This window comes from Oryctolagus cuniculus, chromosome 9 (assembly GCF_964237555.1).
Source record: "Oryctolagus cuniculus chromosome 9, mOryCun1.1, whole genome shotgun sequence".
In the NCBI taxonomy this organism is placed as follows: domain Eukaryota; kingdom Metazoa; phylum Chordata; class Mammalia; order Lagomorpha; family Leporidae; genus Oryctolagus; species Oryctolagus cuniculus.
In genome coordinates this window covers 90,453,465-90,466,542 of record NC_091440.1, presented here as the reverse complement: position 1 = coordinate 90,466,542, position 13,078 = coordinate 90,453,465, and the positions used below count along the sequence as shown (strand labels likewise).

The 13,078-nt window shown below is 47.9% G+C and overlaps 1 protein-coding gene across 8 annotated transcripts in view; it reads left to right on the top strand.

Moving 5' to 3' along the window:
- Positions 1-13,078, top strand: part of CPAP (centrosome assembly and centriole elongation protein) — a 68,045-nt gene that overhangs the window by 41,411 nt on the left and 13,556 nt on the right. For all 8 annotated transcript variants that reach the window (XM_051850677.2, XM_008259956.4, XM_051850674.2 and 5 more), the window contains exons 10-11: positions 4,758-5,000; positions 9,093-9,177. In XM_051850677.2, coding sequence (XP_051706637.2) covers positions 4,758-5,000; positions 9,093-9,177 — 328 coding nt within the window. The remainder of the gene's footprint in view (positions 1-4,757; positions 5,001-9,092; positions 9,178-13,078) is intronic.

Sequence of the window (13,078 nt, the reverse complement as noted above, 5' to 3'; positions counted from 1 at the left end):
TGGCGCCCCGACCGGAACTAGAACCTGGGGTGCCGGCGCCTCAAGGCGGAGGATTAGCCTAGTGAGCCGCGGTGCCGGCCCACTGTTCCTCTTCATTTCAGAGCTAGATTGTAGGAATGTAGCAGTTAAAAAGAACTAATGCATTTCTTGTATAACTATAAACCTTTTAGAAGAAAAACAGGTGAATATATTTGTAGCATTGGTATGTGCAAAGATTTTTTTTTTTTTTTTTGACAGGCAGAGTGGACAGTGAGAGAGAGAGACAGAGAGGGAAAGGTCTTCCTTTGCCGTTGGTTCACCCTCCAATGGCCGCCGCTGCAGCCGGCGCACTGTGCTGATCCGATGGCAGGAGCCAGGATCCAGGTGCTTTTCCTGGTCTCCCATGGGGTGCAGGGCCCAAGCACCTGGGCCATCCTCCACTGCACTCCCTGGCCATAGCAGAGGGCTGGCCTGGAAGAGGGGCAACCGGGACAGAATCCGGCGCCCCGACCGGGACTAGAACCCGGTGTGCTGGCGCCGCAAGGTGGAGGATTAGCCTATTGAGCCACGGTGCCGGCCTTGTGCAAAGATTTTTAACACATGGCTAACTAGCAATAAAAACATTGGTTATATTGGACTTCTTCAAAGTTAAAACTTCATATTTTCAGAAGAAAAATGTAAAGTGACCGTTGTTTGCTCTTAGCCTAAAATGCGAACTCATCTTCCACTTACTATTTGTGAGGCAGAGAGATGGAGAGACAGAGAGAGCACTCCCTTCCATTGGTCTACTCCCTAAATTCCCTCAGTGTCTGGGGCTGGGCCAAGCTGAAGCCGGGAGCCAGGGACCCAGCTACTTGAGCCATCATTGGTCTCCAGAGTCTGTCTTAGCAGGAAGCTGAAACTGGGAGCCAGAGCTGGGACTTGAATCTAGGCACTCTGATATGGGTTATTTGTCTCCTGACTGGTACCTTAACTGCTAGGCCAAATGCCTACCATTACTTCCCATATTTTAAATAGTATTTGGGCAAACATTTGGCCTAGTGATTGATATGCTGGTTGAAGTATCTGTGTCCTATATCAAAGTGCCTGAGTTTGATACCTGGCTTCACTCCTGACTCCAGTTTCTTGCTAATGTGTACCCTAGGAGGCAGCAGGTGATGGCTCAAGAAATTAGGTTTCTCCCACACGTGTGGATGATATGACTAGAGTTCCTCCCTGCATCAGCGTCAGCCCACCTCTGACATAACAGATCACCAGCGAACCAGTGGATTGGATCTCTGATTCTCCAAAACAAAACATAAAAACTCAGGAATAAAAATGTTTGTGCACATTTAAGCCACTGCTGGGGATGCCCACCTCCCCTGTTGGAGTGCCTGGGTTCATGGCCTGGCTGCATTGCTGACGGCAGCTTCCTGCTAACGGGCACCTTAGGAGGCAGCAGATGGTGGCTCAAATAGTTGGGTCCTTGCCACCCGTGCAGGAGACCTGGATTGAATTCTAGGCTCCTGGCTTCAGCCTGACTCAGCCCTCCCTGGCTTTTTGGGTGTTTGGGGAGTGAACTGACAGATGGGAGATCTCTGCCTATTTGTCTCTGTCTCTTTGTTTCTCTGCCTTTCAAATATGTAAAAACAAATGAGTTTCAAAAAAAGTATTAAAATATAATATTTAGTTTAAATTGACACTAGTGATTATACATATCTATGGGGTACAGTGTGCCATTTCAGGACCTATATACAAGTAATGTCACATCAGGGCAATTGACATGTCCATCACCTCAGACAGTCATCATTTCTTTGTATTGGGAGCATTCAAACTTCTCTCTACTAGCTATTTTGAAATAATTAATTATTGTCAACCACAGGTATCCTGCTGTGCTAAAAAAATTAGAAATTATTGCTTTTATCCAACTGCTCCCCTGTACCTGTTAACTATCCTGTCTCATCCTTTCTTCCCCTACAACGTACCCAGGCTCTGATAACCACTATTCTATTCTCTCAACTTTTTAGCTTCCATATATAAGTGAGAACCTGTGGTATTTATCTTTTTGTACCCGACTTATTTCATTTAACATAATGTCTTCCAGTTCCATTCATGTTGCTGGAAATAACAGGTTTTCATCCTTGTTTATGACTGAATAGTATCCGGTTGTGAACAGAAACCACATTTTCTTTATCCAGTCATTCACTAATGGGCGCTTAGGTTGATTCCATTTCTTGGCTGTTGGGAGTAGAGCTGCAGTGAGCAGGCAGGTGCACGTGTCTCTTCCACAGACTCGTTTCATTTCCTCTGAATATATACCCGGTAGTAGGATAGCTGGGTCTTGTGGTAGTTATGATTCTAGTTTTCCCAGACAGCTTTCCATTGTGCCTGTACTGATTTACAGTTCCATCAACAGTGTATTCTCCACATTCTTGGCAGCATTTAAACAAATGTATTGGGAACCCTTTGTGTGTTAGACCCTTTTAAGCCCTGGGGAATTGAGTAAGACATTTCTATCAACCTGGAACTTAAACTCATTATCCATTCATCCATTCATAGCCCTTTACAAATTGAAGTTGCTCTAATTAATTTTCCTTTTGATACTCAGTGGTCCCAGCTTGACCACAGGGACCTTAGGTGCATTGACTCCCTTGCCTTTTAGCATGTCTTCAGAGTTTTCAAAGTATCCCTGCTTTCTGATTATTACCACTGATTTTTTCCAGCCTAATGACTTGGATAGCTTTGTTTCTCATTTTTGGAGAGGGGGAGTTTTCGTGTCTGCCAGGCCACATGATGTGGCTGGCAGCCATCTCCCCATTCTGCTGCCCACAGCAGCGGGGAGCTGCTCACTTTGTCTAGGTGTCCCACACTTCCCTTCATCCCCATTAAGTCTGCCTCTCTCCTGACTCTCACCCACTCACTCAGGTTGGAGATCTCGGCTCTTCAGCTTTCTCATCTGCAAGGGCCGTTGCCTTCACTCTGCCTGTCTGCTGCCTCCGGCCCTTTTCTCTTGTTCCTGACTCTTTTCCTGCCTGATACCTGCAGTGCCTCAGCTCCCCCCGCTTCCCTGCACCCCTGAGCCTCCTCCTTCCCCCCAGTCTCTCCCAGCCTCTGCTCTGCCTGTGCCTTCAGCCTCACCCCATACCCAGCCTCCCTTTCCTGGGGTGACTGGGTTCTGCTCATACACCGGCCTACCTCCTCAGCCTTCCCCTTCCCTCCACACCATCCATCCTCCACCCTCTCCCAAATGCACCATCAGTTAGAAACATGCTGTTATTACTTGAAACCAAAGTCTCTCTTGGCCTCACAGCCCTGGGTGATTCCCTTTGTGGCAGAAGTCTCTGGAAGCGTTGTCTGTATTCACTGTCTCCAGATCTTGCTGCCTGTTTTCCCCTCGTGTGCTCCATTTAGGCTTCTGGCCATCCTGTTGCTGTGGAGCTGATGGCTGAGCTCAGTCCATCCCCAGCCTGTGTACCTGGCGGCAGCCTGTGACTCCTTAGCCACAATGTCCTGCAGATTTCTCACTCAGGCTCTGCCGCTGTCTCCTCCTTGACTGAGGTGGCACCGTGGCAGGGAGGCCCCAGCCTCTGGTGGCCTGTGTTAGGGTTTCTGTCCTGATGGATCTCTGTTGGTTCCCACTGGCCTGACTGCCGTGTTCTGTCTGTGCCTACTGGGCTCCCCTACTTCAGGGCGTCTGTGAGTGGCCTGCCCTGCCCTCCTTGGGCAAGAGCCTTGGGACCATTCTCAAGCCTTCTCTCTCTTCTACAATACATTCTTTTATCAGAAAGTTGAGTCACCCACTTGGAGTTGAGGGACTGGTGCTGGGCCAATGGCTGCTCACCATAGGAGGCAGTCTATATCTCCTCTGTCCTGAGACCTGTCCCTGGCTGTGGGCTCCTCTTCCTTCTCACTAGGGAGCTTCAGGTTCCTTCCTGTCAGCTCTCAGTCCTCCCTTTGTTCTTCCATCCCCTTTTCTGGCCCCTTGCTGCGCTGGAACTGCGCGCTGCACCTTCCTGGCAGTCTGAACTTGCTCTTCCCTGGGGACCCCGGACTGGTTCCCTGCCTCCTGCAGGTCTGTGTTTAGTGAGCGCCAGCATGCTCACAGACACGCCCAGCAACACCCGTCTCCCTGAGCTGCCACCCTCACCACTCCCTCCAGCCCTGGCGCAGGGTAAGCAGCATGAAGCCAGGGGCCTGTGTTTTGTGCTTGGTAACCCAAGCACCCATACCAGTGCTGGACAGTAGATACTTTGTAAATGTTAATTACCATTGCATTCTTAATCTATTAGGTTTGTATATGGTTTTTCTTTTTTTAATTAACTCATTTTCTTAATGCTGCTTTTTCTTCTCAGAGATTCTAAATAGATTCAGTTTTTATGGCAGGTGGTTTTGACTTTGCAATCTTTTACTCCTTCCTTTATCTCAATTCTTCCTTCAGTTGTTCATGATTTTCTTTGTCAAGCATCACCATGATTTCCTTCTTTCTCTGTGAGTTGATGTCTTAGGTTACGGCTTTGTGATCTCGTGGTGGTGACTATAGCGAGACCCTGAGTGGTGTCTGTGTCCTCTCTCTCTACTGGATTTTGTTGCTGGGATGAAGTGAGGCTCCAACTGATCCCCTCCTCCCTGCTTCTGAAAAGTCAGTGTTCTGGAGACATTGTTTACTGATGACGTCTTTTCTGATGTCTGCTGGGCCAGCTGTTCTGTTTCATTGACGTGGTCTCTTTTACACTGTTTTAACCCTGTAATGCTGTATATGTGTGTGTTTTTGTTTGTTTGTTTTTGGTTCTTTTTGAGAGGCTTTGAAACAGCAAGTAGCAGATTTACAGGAAGATTTAAAAAGGAAAGAAGCAAAATGGTCAAGTGCACATGGGCGTCTCAGAAGCCAGATAGAAATGTTGGTCAGAGAGAACACAGACCTTCGGGAAGAGATAAAGGTGATGGAAAGATTCCGACTGGATGCCTGGAAGAAGGCAGAAGCAATTGAGAACAGCCCTAAGGCCTATCCACATGTAACTGCTGGAAAAAATCCTGAGTCTATGGTAGGTTTAGGGGGGCAGCTGGTCTTGTCAGGTCTGGGGGTGATGTCAAACATGTGATATTTAAAATGGAGTGGTGGGTGCGGGGCAGGGAATGGGGAGTTGGTGCTATAGTGATGTGGGCTGAACCGTTCTGCAGGTGGGTGGTGGAGGGGCTGTGTGTGGTGTGAATGTGCCTCATGCCCGGAGCCATCCTGTTCACTGTGGTGAAGGCAGCATGTTTGATGTGATGTACATTTTACCACAATTAAACATTTCTGTCAAGCACTGCTGAATACTTGTTAAAGTACTTTTCAGATTCATTTTTTTTTTTTTTTAATTCTTAAGATGGAGCTCTCTCAAAATAGGCAGATAGTCTCAGAGACTGACGCTGTGGTGTTGTGGGTAAAGCCACTGCCTGTTATACCAGCATCCTATATCGGTCTTGGCTGCTTCACTTCCTATCCAGCTCCCTGCTAGTGTACTTGGGAAAGCAATGGAAGATGGCCCAAGTGCTTGGGCCTCCTGCATCCTCGTAGGAGACCCAGAAGAAGCTCCTAGTTTCCGTCTGGCCCAGCCCCAGTTGTTGAGGCTATTTGGGGAGTGAACCAGCATGTGGAAGACCTCTATCCCTGTCTGTCTCTTTGTAACTCTGCCTTTCAAATAAATAAAACTTAAAAAACGTCAAGTGAGTCTTGCAGTCACATGTATAGATCCTTTCTGATCAAGTGACTGGTTTTCATCTGTGCTGGAGGTGCAGCAATGAACAAACCAGAAAAAATTCCTTGGAATATAAATCATGGGATTTATATTCGAGCAACAGGAGAAAGACTGTGTGATAGTGACGGAGCTAGGAGGCAAAGCAAGATGGGAGTAACTGCTGGCAGGTTTAGATCCCATGCCTCGGAGACTTGGGGAAAGCTTACTGGCCAGCAGGAGGCAGTGAGAACATGCCCAGGGTAGCTGGCAGGACCTGCAGAGGAGCCAGAGGCCTGCAGGCAGGGTCTGTCACTGGGGACACCTGAGGCCAGAGCAGCTGGAGCAGAGTGAGTGGGAAGGCAAGAGCACTCAGAGTCAGAGGTGCCGGCATTGGCAGAGTCCTGCCAGCCCCTGGGCTCTGCCTGCTGAGTTGGGAGCCCTGGGAGGGCTTTGGGGGAGTGGCCTGATCTTTACTTCAGTGAACTTGCTCTGTCTGCCACAGACTTGAGAATAGATGAGAGGGGAGCAAAGTCAGCAACACAGTCAGGGACCATCCCAGGAATTCAGACCAGAGCGATGCTTCCATCTGAGTGGCAGCAGTGGGGGATCCAGCAGCCACCTAGATCTGTTTTTGACTGGAAGAGGGTGTGACAGCAATGAAAGAATCAGGAGTGATTTCTAACCACAGTTTAGTTTGGTTTTGTGTTTTGGCCTCAGTTATCAGGAGAGACCACAAAAAGAGAATCAATATTTTCAGAGGGTTTGGGGACAGGAGCCCAGATGTAGACAGGGCTAGTTTGAAATGCCGCCTCTGGGACTCATGTGGAGAAGAGGACGAGATGGACATGTGGCTGTCAGGAGCAGTGCAGCTGTAAGGAAGCTGGGCTGGGAGAGGCACTGAGGCTGTGGAGTTGGGGGCTGCAGGGAAGTTAGGTGGGAACTGAAAACTGACCGCAGGTGCACTGAGTAGAGGTGAGCACTGGGCTTGACGAGACTAAATTCCAGGTTGTGTGGGGCAGGTGGGCCTGACTGGAGAAGAGATGAGGTGCAGTTGTGGGCAGAGTAGAAATGCTTTGTGGTGCGGTTTTGCAGTATGTAAGGGAGAGTGGACAGTGTTTGTGTTGTTTTTTTAAGACAGAAGGTGAGCAGGTAGGTAGGGGTGTGTGTGTTGGCAAAATAGAGAATGTTATTGCGGGAGGAAGTGGGATGATTGCTGAGCTGTGTCCAGGGTCAGTAAGCAGGTGGGCTTGGGGAGGGATGGAGACAGCTGGTCATGCCTTGTGATAGGAGGGGCAGGCCCAGACCGGGTTAAAGTGTGCGGCAGCTGTTTGGGAAGCACTCCCCTGCAATGCTTTAATCCTCTCAGGAAGCCAGGACATGCTGCTCAGCTAGTGAGGATGGAGGAGGCATTGTGGGAGGCTGAGGGAACAGAGAAAGAGGATGTAGCCTCTGGGAGTGGAAAGCAGAGGGCTGGGGAAGGCAGGCTGATCTTGGGATGCATTGGGGCTGCCTCAGTTAGAGATAATGCACTTAGAGAATTGTTCACGCTCATGTTCTTTCCTGTATAGCTTTTGGGGGTATAGGCTGGTGGAGTCATCTTTCAGCTGAGATGTGGTCACACATCTCACCCTCCGAGTGAGAGGGACATGGTTAGTAGAATGAGTGGTAAGAGCCTGCGGTGAAGCATGAATGTAAACTGGGTTGTGGCAGAAGATGCCAAGGGTTGGGGGATACAGCAACCATACATGGGTCAGTGAATTCTGAGACTTGGTGACTCTAAGCGTTGTCGGGATATGGAGATATTCAAGGAAAGAGCTGGAAAGATTGGATATGGTAATCAGAAGGGGGCAATCCCTCCTCCCATTTTATTTATGTATTTGAGAGGTAGGTAGACAGCTCTCATCCACTGTTTCTCTTCTCAAATGCCCAGAATGGCCAGGGCTAGGTGGGCCAAATCCAGGAGCTGGGAATTCAGTGTAGGTCTCCTGTGTGGGTGTTGGTGACTCAGCCACTTGAGCTATCACTGGAATTGGGAGCAGAGCCAGGAATTGAACTCAGGTACTCTGATTTGGGGTGCAGGTGTCTTAACCACTAAGCTAGACACCTGTTCCTTCCTAAACATATCCCAAAATAGAGAAGACATGAAAGAATATTATAGTGAACACCTGAGCAGCCAACTGGTTTCAAAACTGTTCATGTTTTGCCTTATTTTTTATGGTTTTCTAAAGCATTTGAAGATAATTGTGGAAACCATGACATCTCTCCTGAATGTTTCGTATTTTCCTTTTTTTTTTTTTTGTTAAGATATATTTGAAAGGTAGAGTGACAGAGGGAGAGACAGAGTTGGATCTTCATCTGCTGGTTCACTCCCCAAATGGCTGCGACAGTTGGGGTTGGGTGAGGCCAAAGCCAGGAACCAGGAGCTTCATCTGGGTCTCTGAAGTGGGTTCAGGGACCCAAGCACTTGGGCCATCTTCTTCTGCTTTCCCAAGCACATTAGCAGCGAGCTGGATCAGAAGTGGAACAGCTGGAATTTGAATTGGCGTCCATATGCAATGCTGGCATTGTAGCCGGCAGCTTAACCATTTCCCCCACAATGCCAGCCCCCCTTTTGTGTTTTCTTAAATGGCATTGATTTTTTGAAGAGCTCATTGAATTATTTTGTAGACTGCCTCACATTCTGGATCTTTGTAAGACGAATACTTTGAACTTAAGATTTTTGCAGTTATTGATAAATTGCTATAACTGGTTTTGTTCATAATGACAGTTTTGGAAGAGTTTCCCTGTGTAGCTGAGGCAGGACAGTAAGACTGCAGGGGGAGTAGGTTGAGACACTGAGAAGCGAAGTTACTAGAAGTGATTGCTGTAGGCACGAACCCGACAGAGGGTGATTGAGGTGGAGCTGGAAGGCCTCACTGTGTCTCATTCTAGTGAGCCTGGAAGAGCCCGAACCCTCAACCATTGCAGCCTCAGGAGCTGAGGCCTGTGTTCTCCTTGGCCAGCCTTTAACGATCGAGAAGACTAGTTAAGTTACAGTATGGTTACACTGCTGTGTCCTAATGTGAAGAATTGAATGTACAAGGGGACTTCAGAGAGTTCTTGGAAAAATGGAGTGTAAGAGTAAGTTTATTTTGGTGCAAAAATGTTTTGAAATCCATGTGTAGTTACAATATGCATTTTCCATGAACTTTATGAAGAACCCTCATGTGTTTATAAGGAGTGTGTGTGTGTGTGTGTGAATGCACACATGCTTCATTGCCAGATAATATTTATCACCTTGGCCTGTGGTGATAAAGCAACAGAAAGGAACAAACTTTTAGTGTTTTTATGCCTAGCTGAGTTCTGTTCATTTCACTCAGTGTTCTGATATAAAAAAACTGATGCTTATTTTATGTTCAAAATTATCTCATACTTTAGAACCCATCTGTTCGATTTCAAAAGAGTCAGATTTCTTCGGGAACCCATGTAGAAAAACACAAGCAAACTTACTTGTCAACACAAGGTAAGAGGCTATATGATCTTTTTATAAATCTTTTCAGAATATAAAGAATAGAGAATTTATACTCAGTTTAAGAAACATTATAGATGTACTTGAAGCTCCCCTGCCTCCTCTTACTCCCTGTCAGTATCCCCTGAAGCAGGTTATTCTTTTATTACATAGATTAATACAGTATCATTTCATGCTCTGTGTGTCCTACAGGTTGCTGTTTTTTCTTAATCTGGTAAGACTTTCCCACATTAACTCATAAGCACCCAAGGAGGCTGATTTTAGTCGCTCTGTAGATTCCGCTGGGTATTTCCAGTTTTGTGTCTCTGCGGGTGGACAATCAGCTCTCCTGCAGTTTTGCACAGTGGTGAGCAGGGCTGCAGAGCACGTCTCAGTGGAGGGGCTTCTCTAGAATGGATGCTGGGCCTGGCAGGTTTGTGTGCTGTGGGTCTTCCCTTTGCTCTGCTAAGTGCTGGTGCTGGTTTTTCACTGTCTGCAGGACATGCCCTTTGTACTTTCTCAGACTGGAGCTGGTTAAAGTTTAAAATGTTTCCAATTGGATGTGAAATGGTGCTTAGGTATAGTTTTTTATTTTTTAATTAAAAAATTTATTTCTCATTTGAGAGGCAGAGACAGAGAGAAACAAACCCTCATCTGCTGGTTCACTTCTTTTTTTTTTTGACAGGCAGAGTGGACAGTGAGAGAGAGAGAGAGAGAAAGGGTTGGTTCACTTCTGAAATGTTTGCAACAGATTAGACTGGGCTTGGGACAAAGCCAAAGGCCTAGAACTCAGTGTGGGTCTCCTGCGTGGTGGCAGGGACCCAAATATTTGAACTATCTCTACTGCCTCCCAGGGTGTGCATTAGCAGGAAGCTGGAACTGGGAGTGGAGCTGGGACTTAAACCCAGGGCTCTGATACTGGGTGTGGGTGTCCCAGGAAGTATATTCACTGCTCTGTCAAGTGCCTTCTCTTGTTTTTCCTTTCTAACATTGAATTTATTGATTTTTTAAAAGATTTATTTGTTTATTTGAAAGAGTTACACAGAGAGAGAAGGGAAGGTGGAGAGAGAGAGAGGGAGAGAGAGAGAGAGGTCCTGTATCTGCTGGTTCACTCCCCAATTGGCCACAATGGCCAGAGGTGTGCAAGTCCGAAGCCAGGAGCCAGGAGCTTCCTCTGGGTCTTCCCATCTGGGTTCAGGGGCCCAAGGAGTTGGGCCATCTTCTACTGCTTTCTCAGGCCATAGCAGAGAGCTGGATCGGAAGTGGATTAGCCAGGACTCGAACTGGCACCCATATGGGAAGCCAGCACTGCAGATGGTGGCTTAACCTGCTAGGCCACAGTGCTGGCCCCAAATTTATTGATTTCTTAAAACTGAGTTTTGTTTTTCATGACTTTTTAAGTTCTTTCCAATCTCTCTCTCTCTCTCTTTTTTTTTTTTTTTTTTTTTTTTTTTGACAGGCAGAGTGGACAGTGAGAGAGAGAGACAGAGAGAAAGGTCTTCCTTTGCCATTGGTTCACCCTCCAATGGCTGCCGCGGCCTGGAAGAGGGGCAACTGGGACAGAATCCGGTGCCCCGACTGGGACTAGAACCCGGTGTGCCGTCACTGCAAGGCGGAGGATTAACCTAGTGAGCCGCGGCGCTGGCCAGCAATCTCATTGTTTTTGTTTTTTTTGCTTTCTCTTGTGAGTCTTAGAATTTTTAAAAATTATTTTCCTGAAATTGCAAAAAATGCATTAACATGTGAACATGTGCAATTTGACAGTTACAGAGCTAACAGTAGGGTGACACTCACCAAGGTACAGACACAGATGCTCAGCTGCGCCCACAAGTGCCCCACCATAGTTTTGCATTGCCTGCCTCTGAGTGCAGACTCTGCAGATGAGCCCTGAAGAAAGGACCCACTTTTGAGTTTTGTGACTAGAATCATACTGACCGTGTTCCTTTGTCTTCTTTCATTCAGCATCATGCTGTTGAGATTGGTGTGTATCCTTGGCTCTAGTTTCCTCCCTCCTGAATATGTTCAATTGACTATCCTTCTCCTGATAGAAACACTTTGTAGCAGTTTTGGTCTGGTAAGCAGTGATGCCATGAGTGGGCTGTTGTATTTCAGCTACAGGCACTTCCATTCCTGTAGGCACACCTGGGATTGTAATGGCTAGGGAACTGGGATGAGAATCTTTAACACTAATAGCTTTGCCAAGATCGTTCCCAGTGTTTTTACCCTCTCACTAGCAGGAAAGGGCTTGCCTTGCCGGGGCTTGGTACTGTCAGACTGGAGTGTTTGCCAGGCAGGTGGGGTGTAACAGTATGTGGCATTATAGTTTTAGTTTGCATTTGGCTGATTACTAAGTATGTTGAACACATCTGCCTCTGCTTCTTAGCTGTCAGATTTCTTCTTATTTTTATTTTGTTTTAAGTTTATTTGAGAGGTAGAGTTACAGACATGAAGAGGGAGAGACAGAGAAAGGTCTTCCATCTGCTGGTTCACTTGCCAAATGGCCACAGTGGTCAGAGCTGGGCCGATCAGGAGCGAGGAGCTTTGTCTGGGTCTCCCACGTGGGTGCTGGGGCCCAAGCACTGCTTTCCCAGGCCATAGCAGAGAGCTGGATTGGAAGAGGAGCAGCTGGGACAGGAACCAGTGCCCATATGGGATGCTGGCACTGCAGGCAGAGGCTTAGCCTACTATGCCATAGTACCAGCCCCCAGTTTCCTCTTTTGAGAAGAGCTTGTTCAGATCTTTTCACATATGCTGTGGGGGCTTTTTCTTTATGAATTTATGAGAGGGTTCCCCTTCTCCAGCATCATAGCCCATGTGGATTACAAGTGTCTTCCCACACTGTGTGACTTTTTGCTCTTTCCAGCACCTTCTGGAGAACCCAGATTCTTAATGTGGTTGAATTTCTGTTTTTTCCTTTCTGGAGTGCTTCTGAGTCTGTCCCTGTCTTGGGGTCGTGGATGTGCTCCTGAGTCTCCAGGCCCGGCTCGCTTGTTCCAGTTGAGTGTCTGCAGTCCTCCAGATGGCGCGCTTCACCCAGGAGTCAGCCCACGCTCCTGGTCCCCTCTTCTCATGCTGCCCAGGAGGTGGAGAGTTTGCAGGCCGAGTTATCTGTCAAGAGAGAATGAAATTTGAGATACAGAAAGTTTGAATCCTGGTTCTGATTTGTATTAGCTGACAGCCTTGGTTAAGTTATTTAGCCTCTCAGCTTTATTGTCTCACCTGTAAAATGGGGATATTGCTCTTTCCTCTGGAACAGAGAGCATTATGTACTTTGTGTGGCACACACCTCACCCTGTGAGGTGGAAGAGGATGGCCTCCTGTCCTGCCCACACAGTGTCTGTTATCTGTAGTCCGCCCACTGGCTCAAGCCAACACCTGGGATTCCTGTTTTATTCCTGATTCCTGCGCAGCTGCTGCACTTGGCAGTTGGGACCTGTAAACTGGAGATGATACGCAGCATGAGGGAGCATTTCCATCGGGCTCCTCGCGAGCTTCACGGCCTGCTGGCCTAACTTTGCCTCTGTCCTTCTCCGGGCCTCTCTCTCGGCTCAGCCACCAGTGTACTTTCAGTATGCAAGGCAGGTTCTGGCACTTGTTCGACACCCTTGGAAATTCCGAGTGTTTTCCGTACGACCCACTGGCTTACAGGAAGGAGACATTAGTGCTTTATATTTTTAAAAATTGTTTGTTGTTGGGCCGGCGCCGCGGCTCACTAGGCTAATCCTCCGCCTAGCGGCGCCGGCACACCGGGTTCTAGTCCCGGTTGGGGCGCCGGATTCTGTCCCGGTTGCCCCTCTTCCAGGCCAGCCCTCTGCTGTGGCCAGGGAGTGCAGTGGAGGATGGCCCAGGTGCTTGGGCCCTGCACCCCATGGGAGACCAGGAAAAGCACCTGGCTCCTGGCTCCTGCCATTGGATC